The 15,361-nt window shown below is 39.5% G+C and overlaps 1 protein-coding gene across 2 annotated transcripts in view; it reads left to right on the plus strand.

The window, feature by feature from the left end:
* ezh2 (enhancer of zeste 2 polycomb repressive complex 2 subunit) overlaps nt 1-15,361 on the plus strand; it is a 29,645-nt gene that overhangs the window by 2,959 nt on the left and 11,325 nt on the right. The window contains exons 2-12 of one of the 2 annotated variants that reach the window (XM_049564577.1): nt 1,095-1,218; nt 3,779-3,907; nt 4,006-4,125; nt 4,309-4,429; nt 6,180-6,410; nt 7,545-7,650; nt 9,643-9,806; nt 11,266-11,363; nt 11,573-11,810; nt 13,803-13,969; nt 14,517-14,652. In XM_049564577.1, coding sequence (XP_049420534.1) covers nt 1,102-1,218; nt 3,779-3,907; nt 4,006-4,125; nt 4,309-4,429; nt 6,180-6,410; nt 7,545-7,650; nt 9,643-9,806; nt 11,266-11,363; nt 11,573-11,810; nt 13,803-13,969; nt 14,517-14,652 — 1,627 coding nt within the window. In that variant the 5' untranslated portion in view covers nt 1,095-1,101. The remainder of the gene's footprint in view (nt 1-1,094; nt 1,219-3,778; nt 3,908-4,005; nt 4,126-4,308; nt 4,430-6,179; nt 6,411-7,544; nt 7,651-9,642; nt 9,807-11,265; nt 11,364-11,572; nt 11,811-13,802; nt 13,970-14,516; nt 14,653-15,361) is intronic. The other variant, XM_049564578.1, reaches the window with a different exon arrangement.

Genomic DNA, 15,361 nt, shown 5'->3' on the forward strand with positions numbered 1-15,361 from the left:
AGGGCTGGTAGGCAGCAACTCACGCTGACTTTCCAGGGTGGTAGGCAGATCTTGTAGCCACTCATGGACTGTTGTAATTTGCATAGAGTCATGAAAGAACAAAAAGGTGAACACGTGGTTTTCCTGTTTGACGTCCTCCGCTGAACAGCAGATTTGCCAAATAGGGCTAAAAAAATCCTGTCACTCGCATTTGAACCATTTTCAAGGTTGAGACGTGAACACAAAAATGAGAACTGAATAGAAGCAGTTTTTATACTGTTCCTATGTGTCTTTTAGGCACAGCCAGGTTTTAAGTACCTGATTGACAGCCCACAGTTTTTATTTGTTTTTCAGTGCAATTCAAATAGAATACACAATGAGTGTAACATGGCAGTAGAGTCTGATTATCGGGCTGCTAACACATATGATAGGATAATATGCAATATTCAGTTGACATTTCTGTGTCTATATTTTTGATCAAATTCTATAAAGTTATCAAATGTATCAAGAAATGTTGATTTCCGGGTTACAAATAAAAAAGAATGAATTTATAAAGCAAATGATGAGAAAATTTCCTGAACACAATCTAAAAGATTCAACAAGCATTTTATTAAACAGATGTTTCTGATTTCCTTACCTTAGTGAAGTTGTGATGAATGTTGACATTGTTTATTATTACATTCAGATCACAGGCATAAACCACTGTTTGTTTTCTTCTTTCTGTTTAACTTAAGAAAGATGGCAGCATGACGAGACAACTATATTTTCCTGCTTTTCTTATATAGCCTAATGCAAACTAATGAGAGTATTTTATATTGTCAGATATAGCCTAGTTGTTTTGTTCTTGTGTTGTTTCATGCAAAACCATTAATTGGCTTCAAGGGTGCCATTGTTGTTAAATTTGAGGAAAGTCTCCAAATGTTGAAGAGAGTAACACATGAGAGGCTGGTGGAACTGGAGCTAATCAAAAGCAGATGGTCATGATATTGGTATACTTGTGTTTCAGTGCCACACTCCAGCCAAGATCTATACAAATCCTTTAGATGAGTAAACATATGAAATGTGAAAGCATTCTGTGTGTAGAGGTCTTCATCTTCCTTGTGCTTGTTCTGCAGGCTGATCATGGTGCTGACAGGGAAGCGCTCGGAGAAGGGTCCCGCCTGCTGGAAGAGGAGGGTGAAGTCTGAGTACATGAGGCTTCGGCAACTCAAGCGCTTCAGACGAGCCGACGAGGTCAAGGTTTGTCCACACACTGACCTTCACATCATGCAGATACTCACAGATGTCGGCTAAGGACTGGGGCATTAAAACAAGCTGGTGGAGCACAGCCACTCATAATTAGCATTCAATAATATACAATACAGAATGATAGAAACAGAGTATTCAAGCTGACTACCTCCCTGCCTTATTCTGATGGCCTGTTCCATGAGAGAAGATGGTAACAAATAATGAATAGCTTTTGGGATGCTAAGCTCCTATAACATGTTTCAAGTCTTTATTCTACGGGCTGTCTGAAACTTTACAACATGGCCAACAAGATGCTTTGTGATCCCATCACTGATCACTTGCCAAGGTGGTCTGGAGCGCATTTGACCTCACAGCTTTTGTAGTGTAAATGCTAAAGCGTCCTGATGAGGCCAGACAGGGACTACATCATCGATGCAGGATGTGGTGGTTGTTTTGGTGACAGTGCGCTAAAAGTCTATGACTTAGCTATATTACAATGAGTTGGAAGAGGTGTTGTGTGACTGTCATTATATTGCCCTGTGGAAGGGGACGTGTTGAATTCCACTGACATTCTGGCTGTCTCTGAACACAGATGGTCAGCTGTAGGGTTGGGTATCAAGGTTTTTTGTTTGTTTGTTTGTTTTTTTTTTTTGTTTGTTTGTTTTTTCCAGTTACCTTTTTTAAAATGGTACTGGTGCATAAACAGTTAATCGATACTTCTAAATAAATAAACACAAGACAACAGTCAGGGACATTAAAGAACTGTCTTTTTTATTGTAAAGGCAAATTTGAACTTGCTTTATTAAATTAAACAATATATGAACTCTTAAAACAGTATACTTGAATATTTATTAACAACTCTCTTTTGACTGCACACTCGCTATGCGCACAATCTAACACAGGTCTGTATTGTGATTTGGTCTTGTGGGTACTGGTCATATAGGAATAGGCACCAGGTTTCGGTGCCCAACTCCAGTGACCTGGAGAGGCAAGACAGAAACAGGTCCATTTGTTTGGCTCTCCGAAACGCACGTTAATACCAGGTGTAGACACGCTCTTTGTATTCCCTGTTGGAATGTTTTGCAATGTATGTGAATAACAACAGCTGACAGGAAGTTAACATGGACCCAAGCTGTTGCCTAGCAATGCAATTCCAGTCAGACCGTGTATTTGAAGTCTTTGTCTTATACACAACAGTTTCAGGTGAGCAGTTGTTGGCAGTGAAATTCTTGTTCTCAGGCTTCCTCAGACAATTCAACTTCAAAATGTATAACAGAAAACACATGCAGTAAAATAACACTCAAAATAGTGCCGTTAAAAGTTAAAATATAGGAGAAGACAAGACAAATATACCTGTGCAAATAAATGCAGTAGAGTTCATAAAGCTGGATGTAGGACCGTTTTTAAAAGTTTAGTAGACTGTCACTGTTTCTTAGTATTGGGCATAATAACATTTAAGTCCGAAAAGGACATTGTGTAGTTATTCCTCTGTCTTAGTTCATGAAGACATGTTTGCCTCTGAAAATACAAGAGGCTGTTACTTAGCTTGTCTATGATTTTCTATCTAGCTGTATGATGACACTGACCCATGCCTCTGTTATAAACTCTACAACAACAAAATGATAAACTCGGCTTAGATGTTTGTGAAATCTGAAGTAAGCTCTTGCAGCTGTTTATCATTTCCATGTGTAAGACAGTTCCACCAATATGTTCAAATGTAGATAATGACATGTGAAAGCAATCTTCACCACAGGGTCCATTAAGTCTCTGCTCTGGAACTTTCAAGCACATGATCTTCATTAGCAGATGATGGAGTTTGCACATGAATAGTAGATGTTCAAATTGCCACTGTTTTCTGAATATTTAAAGGACTTCTTGTCTGTGTTGGCTCAAAAGCTAAGGTACAAAGATCACCCTTGACAATGATTTACATTTAGACCGACTTCTCATCTTGTGTAAAACCAAATTAAGCAACGCCAATGCAAGTGACAATACATAAAGTGGCGACTTGACAATAAAATCTGTACACAGTTCTCCTACTAAAACTCTTTAATCATGAAAAGCAGCAACAGGAAATGTCAAGTTTGCATGCCAACATTGCTCACACAGTCATTTCCTCTTCACGTCAGCAATGTTTTGTCCCTATGATGTTTTGTTGATGTTTGTAACTCTCCTGTTTGGGTGGTCAAAACTCTGTGAGGACACCTTAGAGTTAGATAGGCCGGTGTAGCCCTGATCTCAGTGATTAGATTGCTAAAAAATGTCCATATTAAAGTACATGAAATGGTGTTAAATTGTCCAGATGGAGAAGAGGTGGTAATCTGCCATCTGGCTGGCAGCCGGCGCTTGTGGAAGCCTGCTTCTATACATCAATAATCAGACATGATGGCCACTTAATATGGCAGCAAAGTAATGTTTTTATCTTTACTTACTTGATGCCTTGTTCATTCAGTCACGTTTTTACAGTGGTAGGTGGCTGAACGATCAAAACTACGCATCCTATCAAGTCATTGCATATTTTGGCTGCTGGCTGACACATTTGCTGTTAATATAAATATCTTAACTTTTCCAGAGCATGTTCAACACCAACCGTCAGAAAATCATGGAGCGAACTGACATTTTGAACCAGGAGTGGAAGACCAGGCGAATCCAGCCGGTTCACATCATGACGTCTGTTGGCTCCTTAAGAGGCACGCGAGAGGTTGGTGGATAGCATTGCTCTCAGCACTTTGACACGCAGAAAAAGTGAATGTAAGACAGAGTGTTCTGACTGCAGCTTTGTTCTGCTGTCCTGTGCAGTGCACAGTGGACAGTGGCTTCTCTGAGTTCCCCAGGCAAATCATCCCCCTGAAGACTCTCAACGCTGTGGCCTCAGTTCCGGTCATGTATTCCTGGTCACCACTGCAGCAGAACTTTATGGTATGTATGAATGTGTAATGTGCATGTAGTGGAAAACATTGCATGGCATGTACTTTATAGTATTTTCATGCCTATTTTCATGCCTATTTGTAGAAGTGAAGCAATGTTATCATTATTTGGGACCATTTTAACTATGGCCGTCTGTGTGTATAATGTTTGTTTTGCTTTTTTTTTTTGGATCAGGTGGAGGATGAGACGGTGCTCCATAACATCCCCTACATGGGAGACGAGATCCTGGATCAGGATGGGACTTTCATAGAGGAGCTCATCAAGAACTATGATGGCAAAGTCCACGGAGACAGAGGTGAGGGTCAGTGGACACACAGAGGTTAGTGGGAGTGAGCAATGCCTGTTGCCATATTTAATATTAAAATGACAACTTGTCATTATGGTCATTTTCTTCATCGTTTAAGAAACAACATTTTCTGCACTTCAAGCAGCCTGTATCAATATCTTAGTAGGTAATCAGAGCGCAAATAGCACTTTGTCAAAAATATGCTACGGGGTGGACTAATACCAACAGCACCACTCCATTACGTCCGGTGTTTTTTTTTTTTTTACCCCTCTGGTGAGGTACCTAGCACATGGATTCAATACTGAAAGGTGGGGCTATAAACAAGGCAGTCTGTTAATTGGTCTGAGATTCGTCACGCTTGCTTGATGAGGGCTCAATGCACAAGTCTGCTATTTTCAATATCCCATTGGTTAGTACAGAGGATCTTAACTCTCCAGTCTGTTCTTCTTTGTTCTAAAAATGTCGCAAAACCCTGTACCATGTACAATCAGCAAGGTGTAGATGTTCCTCTGCATTGTTGAAGAGGAAATATGACGCAGTTATTACCATCTGGTGACAACCCCGCTTACATTTAAGTGTACTGTCTGTGATGGAAACGCAAACAGATCTAGGGTTTAGGTACATGTCCGTACCCACACCAAGCCAGTGGTTGACCTTTGGTCAGTGTTGGGCCATTGGTGAGCGTCTATCACCATAGTTTTTGTTGGCACTAGTCGGCCTGTGTTGGCAGTTTTTTTGGCCGATTCAGCATGTTGAATTGGTGTTGGAGCTCTGATTGGCAGTTCAGCTCAGTGCATGAGAAATGGAAGTGAGAAAAGCAAATGAACGATTAAAGTCTAGAGGGCGGGTGATCAAAACTTGTTGTATTAGGTTAGCTTGTCTTTTCAGCCATTGAGCTCTTTAGCAGAAAGGATTCATAGTTGATTGTGTTATTGTTCACAAGCACAAAGTAGATATCCTTTGTTCTTTTAACATCAGGTTGTGTTGTTAATGTGCTTGAATCTGTCCTGTTGGTCTTCATGTGTCCCTTTTTTGAATTACGAACAAAGACTACCGCCGTCTGCTGGTAAGGAGAGTTATTTCCTCAATGTACGTGCTTGTTCGCTGTACTCTCTGCGTTGTATTCAAGTGAAACTTTTTGGCTGAGACACAGGCGACATGTGGCAATGCAAAAGATGGTCTTTGTCACTAAGAGTTCTTTGATGTCGCTTTGGTGTGTCTGGCCCTTAAGTGAACTAAACTGACAGTGTTTGGTGACAGGTGGCTCAGAGTTGTGGTAAGAAGACTGAATGCAGTATGACAGGATCTTGCTAGGTGACACTGTATTCCATTGGGGCAGAGTAGGACAAATATTTGCTGCGTTTATTGTTCTTTTTGTGCATTTTTCTTTTCACCGTGACTTTCACTTTGGAGGAAACACAAGAGGGGAAACATGGTAAATGGATCTGTATTTGTATAGCACCTTTCTAGTCATCCAGCCACTCAAAGCGCTTTTTACACTACGAGTCATATTCACCCATTCACACACTGGTGGCTGAGGCTACCATACAAGGTGCCACCTGCTACTCAGTTTTTAACACACTCACACACCAATAGAAGCATCATCGGGAGCAACTGGGGGTTCAGTAACTTGCTCAAGGATACTTCAACGTGCAGACTGGAGGAGCCGGGGATTGAACGGCTGATCTTCTGATTGGTGGACGACCTGCTCTACCTCTGAGCTAGTAAAGACATTTGACGCATGTCTGGTGTTTTGCAGAGTGCGGCTTCATCAACGATGAGATATTCGTGGAGTTGGTCAACGCCCTGTCACAGTACAGTGACAATGAGGACGACGATGAGGAGGAAGAGCAGGACTTCAAGGTAGACAAGACAGAGATGTGTGACGGCAAGGAACATCCAGAGGACCCCCGCAAGGATGGGCACATTAACAATGAAAGTAGGTCCATCACAGAGGTCCCAGTGATCATCAGGGGGTCACATAACCAAGGTGACTGAATGCCGCCGTGTTGTTTTATCTGTTAACTCGGATTGCTTGTGAACACACTAACAGGGCCAGTTACATTCAGCTAGTGAATCAGTACAGTTAAAAATATGTTTTCTTTTCTCTAGACTTAAATATAACATTGCATTATTTAAATGCTTTCAAGCATGTGCTAACTGGGCAGCATTTAACATTAAGAACAAAAAAAGAATGAACTTAAGTTAAAGCTGAACATTGACCTTCAACACTGGATGCAGCTGCAGCGTTTAACTTAACACGTTTTTTTAACAGAAATAAAGCAAACTTAAATCTCCTTTGCAAACACCCGGTTAATTGTTTAATCTCACTAAGGAGGAAATTAAGCAGGAGGCGGCAAGCCTAATGTCACACAGACTGTCATGACCAAAAACTGGGTGTTTGCAACCACGATCAGTGTCTGGATCCTTTGACTACTTTCTTTTTTTCCTAGTTTTCCCATTACTTTTCAGTGTAGAAATGTGGTGATGGTGCACTTCATTTTTATTACTCAGCACCAAGTGGGATAGGATGCTAAAGATAGTAGCTATAAACCAATGCCTCCTACAAGCCTCGACTCTGTTGTCCTAAAAGGGATAATTGAATAAAAACATGCCTGTACACTGTTTTGTGACAACATACAGACAACATACATACATCCAAGCTTACTCATACAAGCTTTTTTATACACACAATATGAATTTTGTCAGAAAAAGTCACCTGTATAAACATCATATTCCAGAAATATTATAATTAATAATTATTAATAATTATATAATATATATAATAATTATATATAAATAACTTAGTGTGTAGTTCCCAACTACTTAAGCCTTGTTTGGCCCAGCGGCGACACTGAAAAATCCTACAAATTGGCCTGATGAGGACAATCTTTCATGGTTTAAAAATACATGACTGCCACTCCACTGCTCTAATCTCAAACAAATTTAAGGTGTTAAAAATATTATGTCTTCTGCTGTTTTCTTTGTGGCTGGACAACATTTCCAAGCTTTTTTTTTTTTTCTTAAAAAAACCCCATCATAGTGGAACTGGAAAAGTGGGAAAATGACATTGGCCAGTGGTTTCAGAAAAAGTGAGTTTTGTGCCCTGATGTGTCGTCTCCAGGCCGAACCAGCAATGACAGCACCAAGAAGTTTCCCTCTGACAAGATTTTTGAGGCCATCTCCTCCATGTTCCCCGACAAGGGCTCCACTGAGGAGCTCAAAGAGAAGTTAGTGGGTTTGTTTGTATGTGAGTGTGTTAGTGTTGTGACAATAACAGAGAGACACATTCATTTTATATGGATACAGAGTCAGTAGTAATAGAACAGTGGCGTTATGCAGCACATCGTGGCTTTGATTAAATCCGGATACATTTTAAAATGGGTCAAACTCACAACCGCAGCCAATCAACGGCCACGCATTACCAACGCTCTTCAGAAAAAACACCGCCAGCATAAGAGGAGAACCAATATTGCTTATATCTGAAAGCACTTCTCAGAATTTGAGAACTTTTTCTTTTTATTCCACAAGTAAACAGATATTATACTTTTACCTTTTGATAGAAACCTTTTTCCTCCCAGTTCTTTATTTTACACATTATCTATTAAACCAACTACAAATGACACAGTCTACTGAACAAATCACTAGCTACGCTACATAACATGTAATGCAAATAAACACGCAATTACAAATTCTTGATCAATATGAAAATCTGTGTCTTCTATTTCACCCAGTCTGACCATGTAGTTCTTTTTTTTTTTAAGTTTTTTTTAATCTTTGTACCACAGTAGAATATTTTTATATGAAAGTTGATGCTGAAGCCTCTCTGGTATTGTGATAATACTATCACAAAGTATGTATGAGACTAACTAAAGTTAGTGTGTGTGTGCTCCAGTGCACTTGTCATGGTTTTTAGTGGGAAACTAGAATCAGATCAGGACACGTCTGACTAGTGTACAGCTGTATGGAGTCGAAGAAGACAGAAGTTCTAGATATCAAACAGGTTCTTTGTTAATGCCTAGGCTACATCCACATGAATACGTTTTTGTCTAGGTACCATGTCTGAAGGGTACTTTCGGTTCCAAAGGTACCATACCGAAAATGTTTGGTGGAAACAGGGCTTTTGAAAATACTGCTGACCCTGTTTTAGTTTGAAGACTCAGGATTGTGTTTTTAGTCAAGACGAGCGGAAAACAGACTTATGAAAGCCATGACGCAGACACCTATGTGGGCTTCTATGCTGCAATTGGAACTTCAAACATAGGCAACATCCATCTAGCTCAAGTTCACCAATATAGAACATGATGTTACAGTAACATGGTGGCATCCACAGTACAGTGCAGCACAGCACAGCACAGTACAGTCGAGTAGAATTACCTTTTCATCATTTTTTACTTTATGTAGTGTTGACTACTTTTTAACAACTTTTTGGTGTTGGCTGTGGTTCAAACACAAACACTGTTTACACAAGCTGTTGTGTTGAACGTTATTTAATGAGCAATGTTGAGCAAGACAGTTGACTTATTTTATACACCGTTTCTCTTTGCTTATGTTTGTGTGGTAATTAATGTAGGGCCTCTGTAGATACTTGTGAAACTCAGACTTCCCATCAGTTTGCTGTGTAACCTACATCTCCCTATTTGGCAGGAAAGTGTTTATGACATGTACATATGTCTTCATGGATGAAGACATATGTATGTGTCATAAATAACAACAATGAATATATTGTTCATAAAACTTTGGAGACTGTTCACACATTTCTTGTTTTGTTTTTTTTTTCTCATTCCATTGTTGAGAGACAGCAGGTGTTTCCTCTTTACATTAAAGTGAGGCTTGTTTACTCCATTGTACCAATGTGATGGGTCTCTCATTAGAAGATGATTCATATTTCCAGAATCTTTTCTCTTGGCAGAGTTAATAACATTCCTTAATATGAGGCTGAAAAGAGTTTTTGTCATTTCACAAGAACATAAGGACTGATTCTGGGCTTGTTAGATAGGATGAAGATCGCTGTTTTGACATGGAGAATCAGTAGAGACCCTGGTGTGTGTGTGTGTGTGTGTGTGTGTGTGTGTGCGCATGTGTGTCTTAGTAAAAAAAGAAATTGTATTTCATGACTACATGATTTGATTTCTCCGTGTGTGTGTGTGTGTGTGTGTGTGTGTGTGTGTGTGTGTGTGTGTGTGTGTGTGTGTGTGTGTGTGTGTGTGTGTATACACCAGGTACAAGGAGTTGACGGAGCAGCAGCTGCCCGGCGCGCTGCCCCCTGAGTGCACGCCAAACATTGACGGCCCAAACGCTCGCTCTGTGCAGCGCGAACAGAGCCTGCACTCCTTCCACACTCTGTTCTGCAGACGCTGCTTCAAATATGACTGCTTCCTCCACCGTTAGTACACACATACACAAACACTCCTCAGACTGTCAGGAATAACATGGAGCTCTGGCTTTCAGAGATTGAGACATTTATTTATGGAATAGCCATCTTTAATTAAAAAAGTGAGGATGCAGTGATCCAATATTCTGTATAATAGTATTGGCCACACTGTAGAGGAGGGAAGCCACCAAAATTTAAAAATAAATGACTCAATAAATGAGTGAAATTAGTATGCCATTAAATCTACCAAAAATAACTAAAAAAATAAATTTAAGCATTATTCGATTGATTAAATGTGACAGAAATTGATATTTCAGTTTTTACTTTGCGTCTTTATTACTTTCTTTATTTAGCTATACATTAATACTTTATTATTTCATTTTCCCTTTATTTATGTATTCATTTACTTTGACTATTTATTTACTTTTGTAAATGGGATATATATATATATATATATATATATATATATATATATATATATATGTGTGTGTGTGTGTGTGTGTGTGTGTGTGTGTGTGTATGTATATATGTGTGTGTGTATATGTATATATATGTGTGTGTGTGTGTTCTTGTTGAAGACACAAAGAGAAACATTTATTGTAAAATTTAATACAAAAGTAAATAAATACAGAGGGACATTTAAAAAAATATCAACGTATGTCACATTCTACCAGTAAATTAATGCCTACATTTATTTTCAATATTTTAGGTACATTTATTGGTGTAATAATTTATTTATTTTTGATTTTTGGCAGCTTCCGTCCTCCATACCAAATGTGGGCACGCTGCATTAATGGGAGCAGAATCTTCCACTGGCATTTTAAATTCTGTCATTCTCATTTTATTCAGTCAAATGAGGCTGCCGAATCAAATTTGAGCACCACATTAATCTGTTGTGTGTAATACTGCCAGCAGTTATTATTCATTGCAGTCACTCAGATGTCACTCTCACAGCAGGAGCCGAACGCTTTCTGCTCTGCTCCATTCATTTGTTGCAGTCTATGTAGGTCACTACATAAATAGTAAGTAAGTGATTTGTGGGGTTAAATTTATATATGACAGGAATAATTACCTTTGATTCAATCTGTGTGTGAGAAGACATAAAGACTATAAAGACTTAAATTTGGGAGAGATACAGTGCTGGTATTGTCTAATTTCCCAAGTTATTGTATCAGAGGAGAAAACGTCAGATTGTTGCATCTCTTTTCAAAGAGCAGATCACAATGAACAGACAGGCTTTTAACAGACTCTGACGTTAGCTGACGATTAGCTTAACTTTTACTGATTTAATTTCTAAAAGAAGCTGAAGATCTGAGAATGTGTGGATCTTCTATGAAGCATTTTTAACAAGCATCTGGGAGCTAATATTTGTTAAATGTTTTGTTGGTAAAGTTGAGGTCAAACACTAAAATTGGTCTGGTGGTCATAGAGTTCACGTCAGCACAGATCTCATCCATCTTATGTCCTTTAGCTTTCCATGCAACTCCAAATACATATAAGCGAAAGAACTTGGAGAACCTGGTGGACAGTAAACCGTGCGGCATCGACTGCTACATGTACCTGGTACAGGTGAGTCAAGTAATTATCACATTAAATTATCGAACTTTAGAAACATTGATTTAATATCACAGCAGTGTTAATTGTTGTTCATTTCTTTTATGGTTGTCTATTAAACAAGATTGGAAGAAAATGTCCTTTTCGTGTATGATCTGATGAAATATTACCATGACCTGCTACATTAGTGTATTGTCTGTATCACTTATGCTGTGATTACTCAGGATGGGATGGTGAATGAGTATCCAGCAGGTGTGGTTGCTGAGCGAGCCAAGACACCCTCAAAACGCACGGTGGGCCGTCGCCGCGGACGACTGCCGAACAGCAACAGTCGGCCCAGCACCCCTACTGTTTCCTCGGAAACCAAAGACACAGACAGTGACCGTGAGGGCAGCAAAGAAGACGAGCGAGATAATGACAAAGACGACGAAGACAAGAAGGACGACAACACCAGCAGCTCAGGTACAATCTCTCGCCTATTATGCACAGTAATAAAGAAACTGCTTTAATCATAACCATCCCTGTAGCTTCCTTGGAAAACCCAAAGCTAACCCAACTTCAGTGTCTTAAAGACTAATTCAAAGGGTACAAGCAACATTCTTGGTTCCTGGAGTTGCTCTTTGTCAACAAATCTTTCTCTTGCTCTCTTTTTTTAAAAATGTTGACCTACTGGTTTTCTGTTTAATGTTGATAAACATCAAGAGATTTCTGACCCTCTTCATGAAATCAATACAGTACGGCAAGGCAAGTTTATTTATATAGCACATTTCAACAACAAGACAGTGCAAAGTGCAGTACTTCCTATGGCTGGGTGATATGGCTTATAAATAACAGTTTGATATTTTTAGGCTGTGCTGCAATAATATCTGAGTGAAACTCACAGTCATCTTGAAGTCAGATTGGTCTTTGGCAATGTAGTTTTTATTATTAAGTTCATTCACACAACTAAAATTCTTTTTTTTTTCTTTAATAGTTTGCAGAGGTTATTCTTTTTAATTATTTAATATTCTCTTGTTTTATGTATTTTGATTTGTTTTTTCATAATTGTCAGACTGACTCATTGACTGAATGTGAAATCACATTCACTGGGATGCCTCTTTTATTTTGAAGTCAGTTTTTACACGCCATAGACTGTATATCAAGATGGATGACGTGTCTCCTCTTCCTCATGCTGGAAAACAATGAAGCCAAAACATAGCAGATATGGCCGCTGCCATCTTGTGCTGGTGACATCATTTGGAGCTAGTCTTTGCAGTACCGACCTAGCAGGGTCAAGTTTCCGCCCATACACCTGTTTGACTAATCAGGTGCCGCGCAATTGATCAAGCACTTACCAAGCTCACACAGCTGTCAATCATGACATCGAACCCACTTTTTATAGAATAAAAAACTTAACTAAACTTCTCAGTAAAACAAAACACACATCAGCGTGATAACAACCACCCTAAAATGACAGAACCCATAATTTGAAAAACATTTTTATATACTGTAGCCAGCCACCGAGGGCATTCAAGCTCTACTTTTGAGGAGTCAATATGTTGTCTGTCTTCATATACAGTGTATGGTTATGTATTACCTAGTATGTAAGCATGAATTTGACTGTCTTTTTCAAACGTGTTATGCACTGGGTGGGGATTTAAGAGAAGGAACAGATTCGTGGTACTGCCACCTTTTAGCAGCAGTTGTTTTGTGGCATATTTCTACATCTGCCCTCTTGAACCAATATCAACTTCAGAGGATAGACCTGCTCCAGGGTCTGCCACCAATATTGTACTGATGTGAACTCAGTACAATATTGTACTGATGTGAACTCAGTACAATAAGGGCCGTTAAAGTGGTGGAACTGTATGATGTCACAATGTCAACAAGTGGGAATATTGCCGTTATCATGATATGGATGTATTTATCATATTAAAAATTCTACGGGTGTTATCATAAACGGCATTCCCCTTTTATTAATAAAGCACTATAAGTTAAAGCGTCTGCAGCACTTGTGTTTGATGGTCAGCCCTGCAAACCCCAAAAGCCCCATAAGTTCCTAAACCTTTGCACAATTAGGGCTCATTCATGCCCCTTTTACATACAAAAATAGATATGTCCATGTCAAATGTTGCAAGTGGGACTGCCCTCCAACTTTTGTTTTGTTCTGCCTTGTTTAAAATGCCCTTGTCTCCTACAGCTGTATTTTGCTTGAACTTCGCTACACAGCTTCCAAGTTTTTAAGTGGTACTGCTTTGTTTTCTTCTTATCCCCAAGAGTACAGACAGAATCCATGTCCATATACATATCTAACGTTAAGCATAAATGAGCTGTTAGTTGTACCTCAGAGCAGGAACTTTTTGCCACCTGGAGCTAAATTAGTTCTTGATACCTGCCATCACAGCACAGGTTTGTGAGTTCAGCAGAAAGTTCATTATCCCCAGAGATGAGGTCATTTATGTTCTGTGTGTACAGAGGGCAACTCGCGGTGTCAGACTCCTGTGAAGATGAAGCTGACGGGTGAGGCTGAAGCAGTGGATTGGAGCGGGGCTGAAGCTTCTCTCTTCAGGGTTCTCATTGGGACATACTACGACAACTTCTGCGCCATCGCACGGCTCATAGGCACCAAGACCTGCAGACAGGTGAGCTGTCAGTGACTTGCAGCGTATGTCTGTTTCAGTTTCATTTTATCAGACTTTTATTATTCTACTTCATGAATCGTTGTAAACACTGGGGAAAGAAATCAGGTACATTATGGAATTAGAGATGCATTCAATTTTTAAGATTGCATTTTGTTTTTTAAGAAGTTTTACAGCCAGTGGGGTGCCCAGTAGCTCAGTGGTTAGCATGGATGTCCCATGTACAAGGCATTGTCCTTGCTGTAGTAGCAGCGGGTTCAATTTCAGCCTGCGACCATTTGCTGCATGTCATCCCCTCTCTCTCCTTCTTTCACGCTTAATCTGTCCTGTTAAATAAAGGCAAAAGGTCAAAAAACAAGAAGTTTTACAGCCATCAGTAAAAGTCACCTGCCGAACCAACTCAGAAACTTGTTTTAGAATGTTAGATCCAACTTTCTCTTAAAACTAAAAACATGCTGCACTGATAATTATTGTTGTACGGCCAAACAAAGTCTGTAAGTAACGGGTTCTGATATAAGCCTAAAATGTTACCTTGACTGTGGCCCTGCAGGTTTACGAGTTCAGGGTCAAGGAGTCAAGCATCATCGCTCGGGCTCCTGCTGAAGACGAGGACACCCCGCCTAGAAAGAAGAAGAGGAAACATAGACTGTGGGCCACTCACTGCAGAAAGATCCAGCTGAAGAAAGGTCAGAGGTCACTTCAGTACCATCTTTTACTATAGGAAAGAGAAATGTTGAGGAGTTTATTATTCCAGAAAAGAAGCCAAACATGTTAGAGCAGTATTGGTTCTTTTAACATCATAGAAGAACCGAGAGGCTGTAATGCTCCTTACACATCAGGTACCAAACTTGTTTTCTCATTCTCTCTCAAACAGAAAGGAGCTTTATCACCAGCACTGCTGTGCTCAAGCTTTTAGTTTAAATCTCTACATTCTTAACATCTGGTACAAATATTTCCGTCTGCAAAATTGTAGGCTTAACACCGTGTCCTAACAGCAAGCAAGTGCTTGTCTGTCCACACTGAATTTAAATATACCCGTCTGTAATGTCATGTAAACAAACCACTGTACCGATTGGCTGTGCATATTAGATTATACATAATATGTAAAGATCAAAAAGATGAGTGGGTACTTACTGTCTTCATATATTTGTACTTGTGAAACAGAAAACACACATTTGATATTGGATGTTTACCAAAAAAGACATAAAATAGAGCCAACAGCAAGTATGTTGTGATTAACGATGGTCATTACAAAATAAAAAACTTTCAGGTCTGGTGTGCAGGTCAAGTTCGGGTCATTGATTAACGCATATATTTATGTTATGTCGGGCAGGGCAGATTGGCTCTCATAACGAGCCAGGTTGGTGCGGGTTTTAAAATAACCCTGACCACACA

The sequence above is a fragment of the Epinephelus fuscoguttatus genome, linkage group LG21, assembly GCF_011397635.1.
Source record: "Epinephelus fuscoguttatus linkage group LG21, E.fuscoguttatus.final_Chr_v1".
Taxonomy (NCBI): Eukaryota; Metazoa; Chordata; class Actinopteri; order Perciformes; family Serranidae; genus Epinephelus; species Epinephelus fuscoguttatus.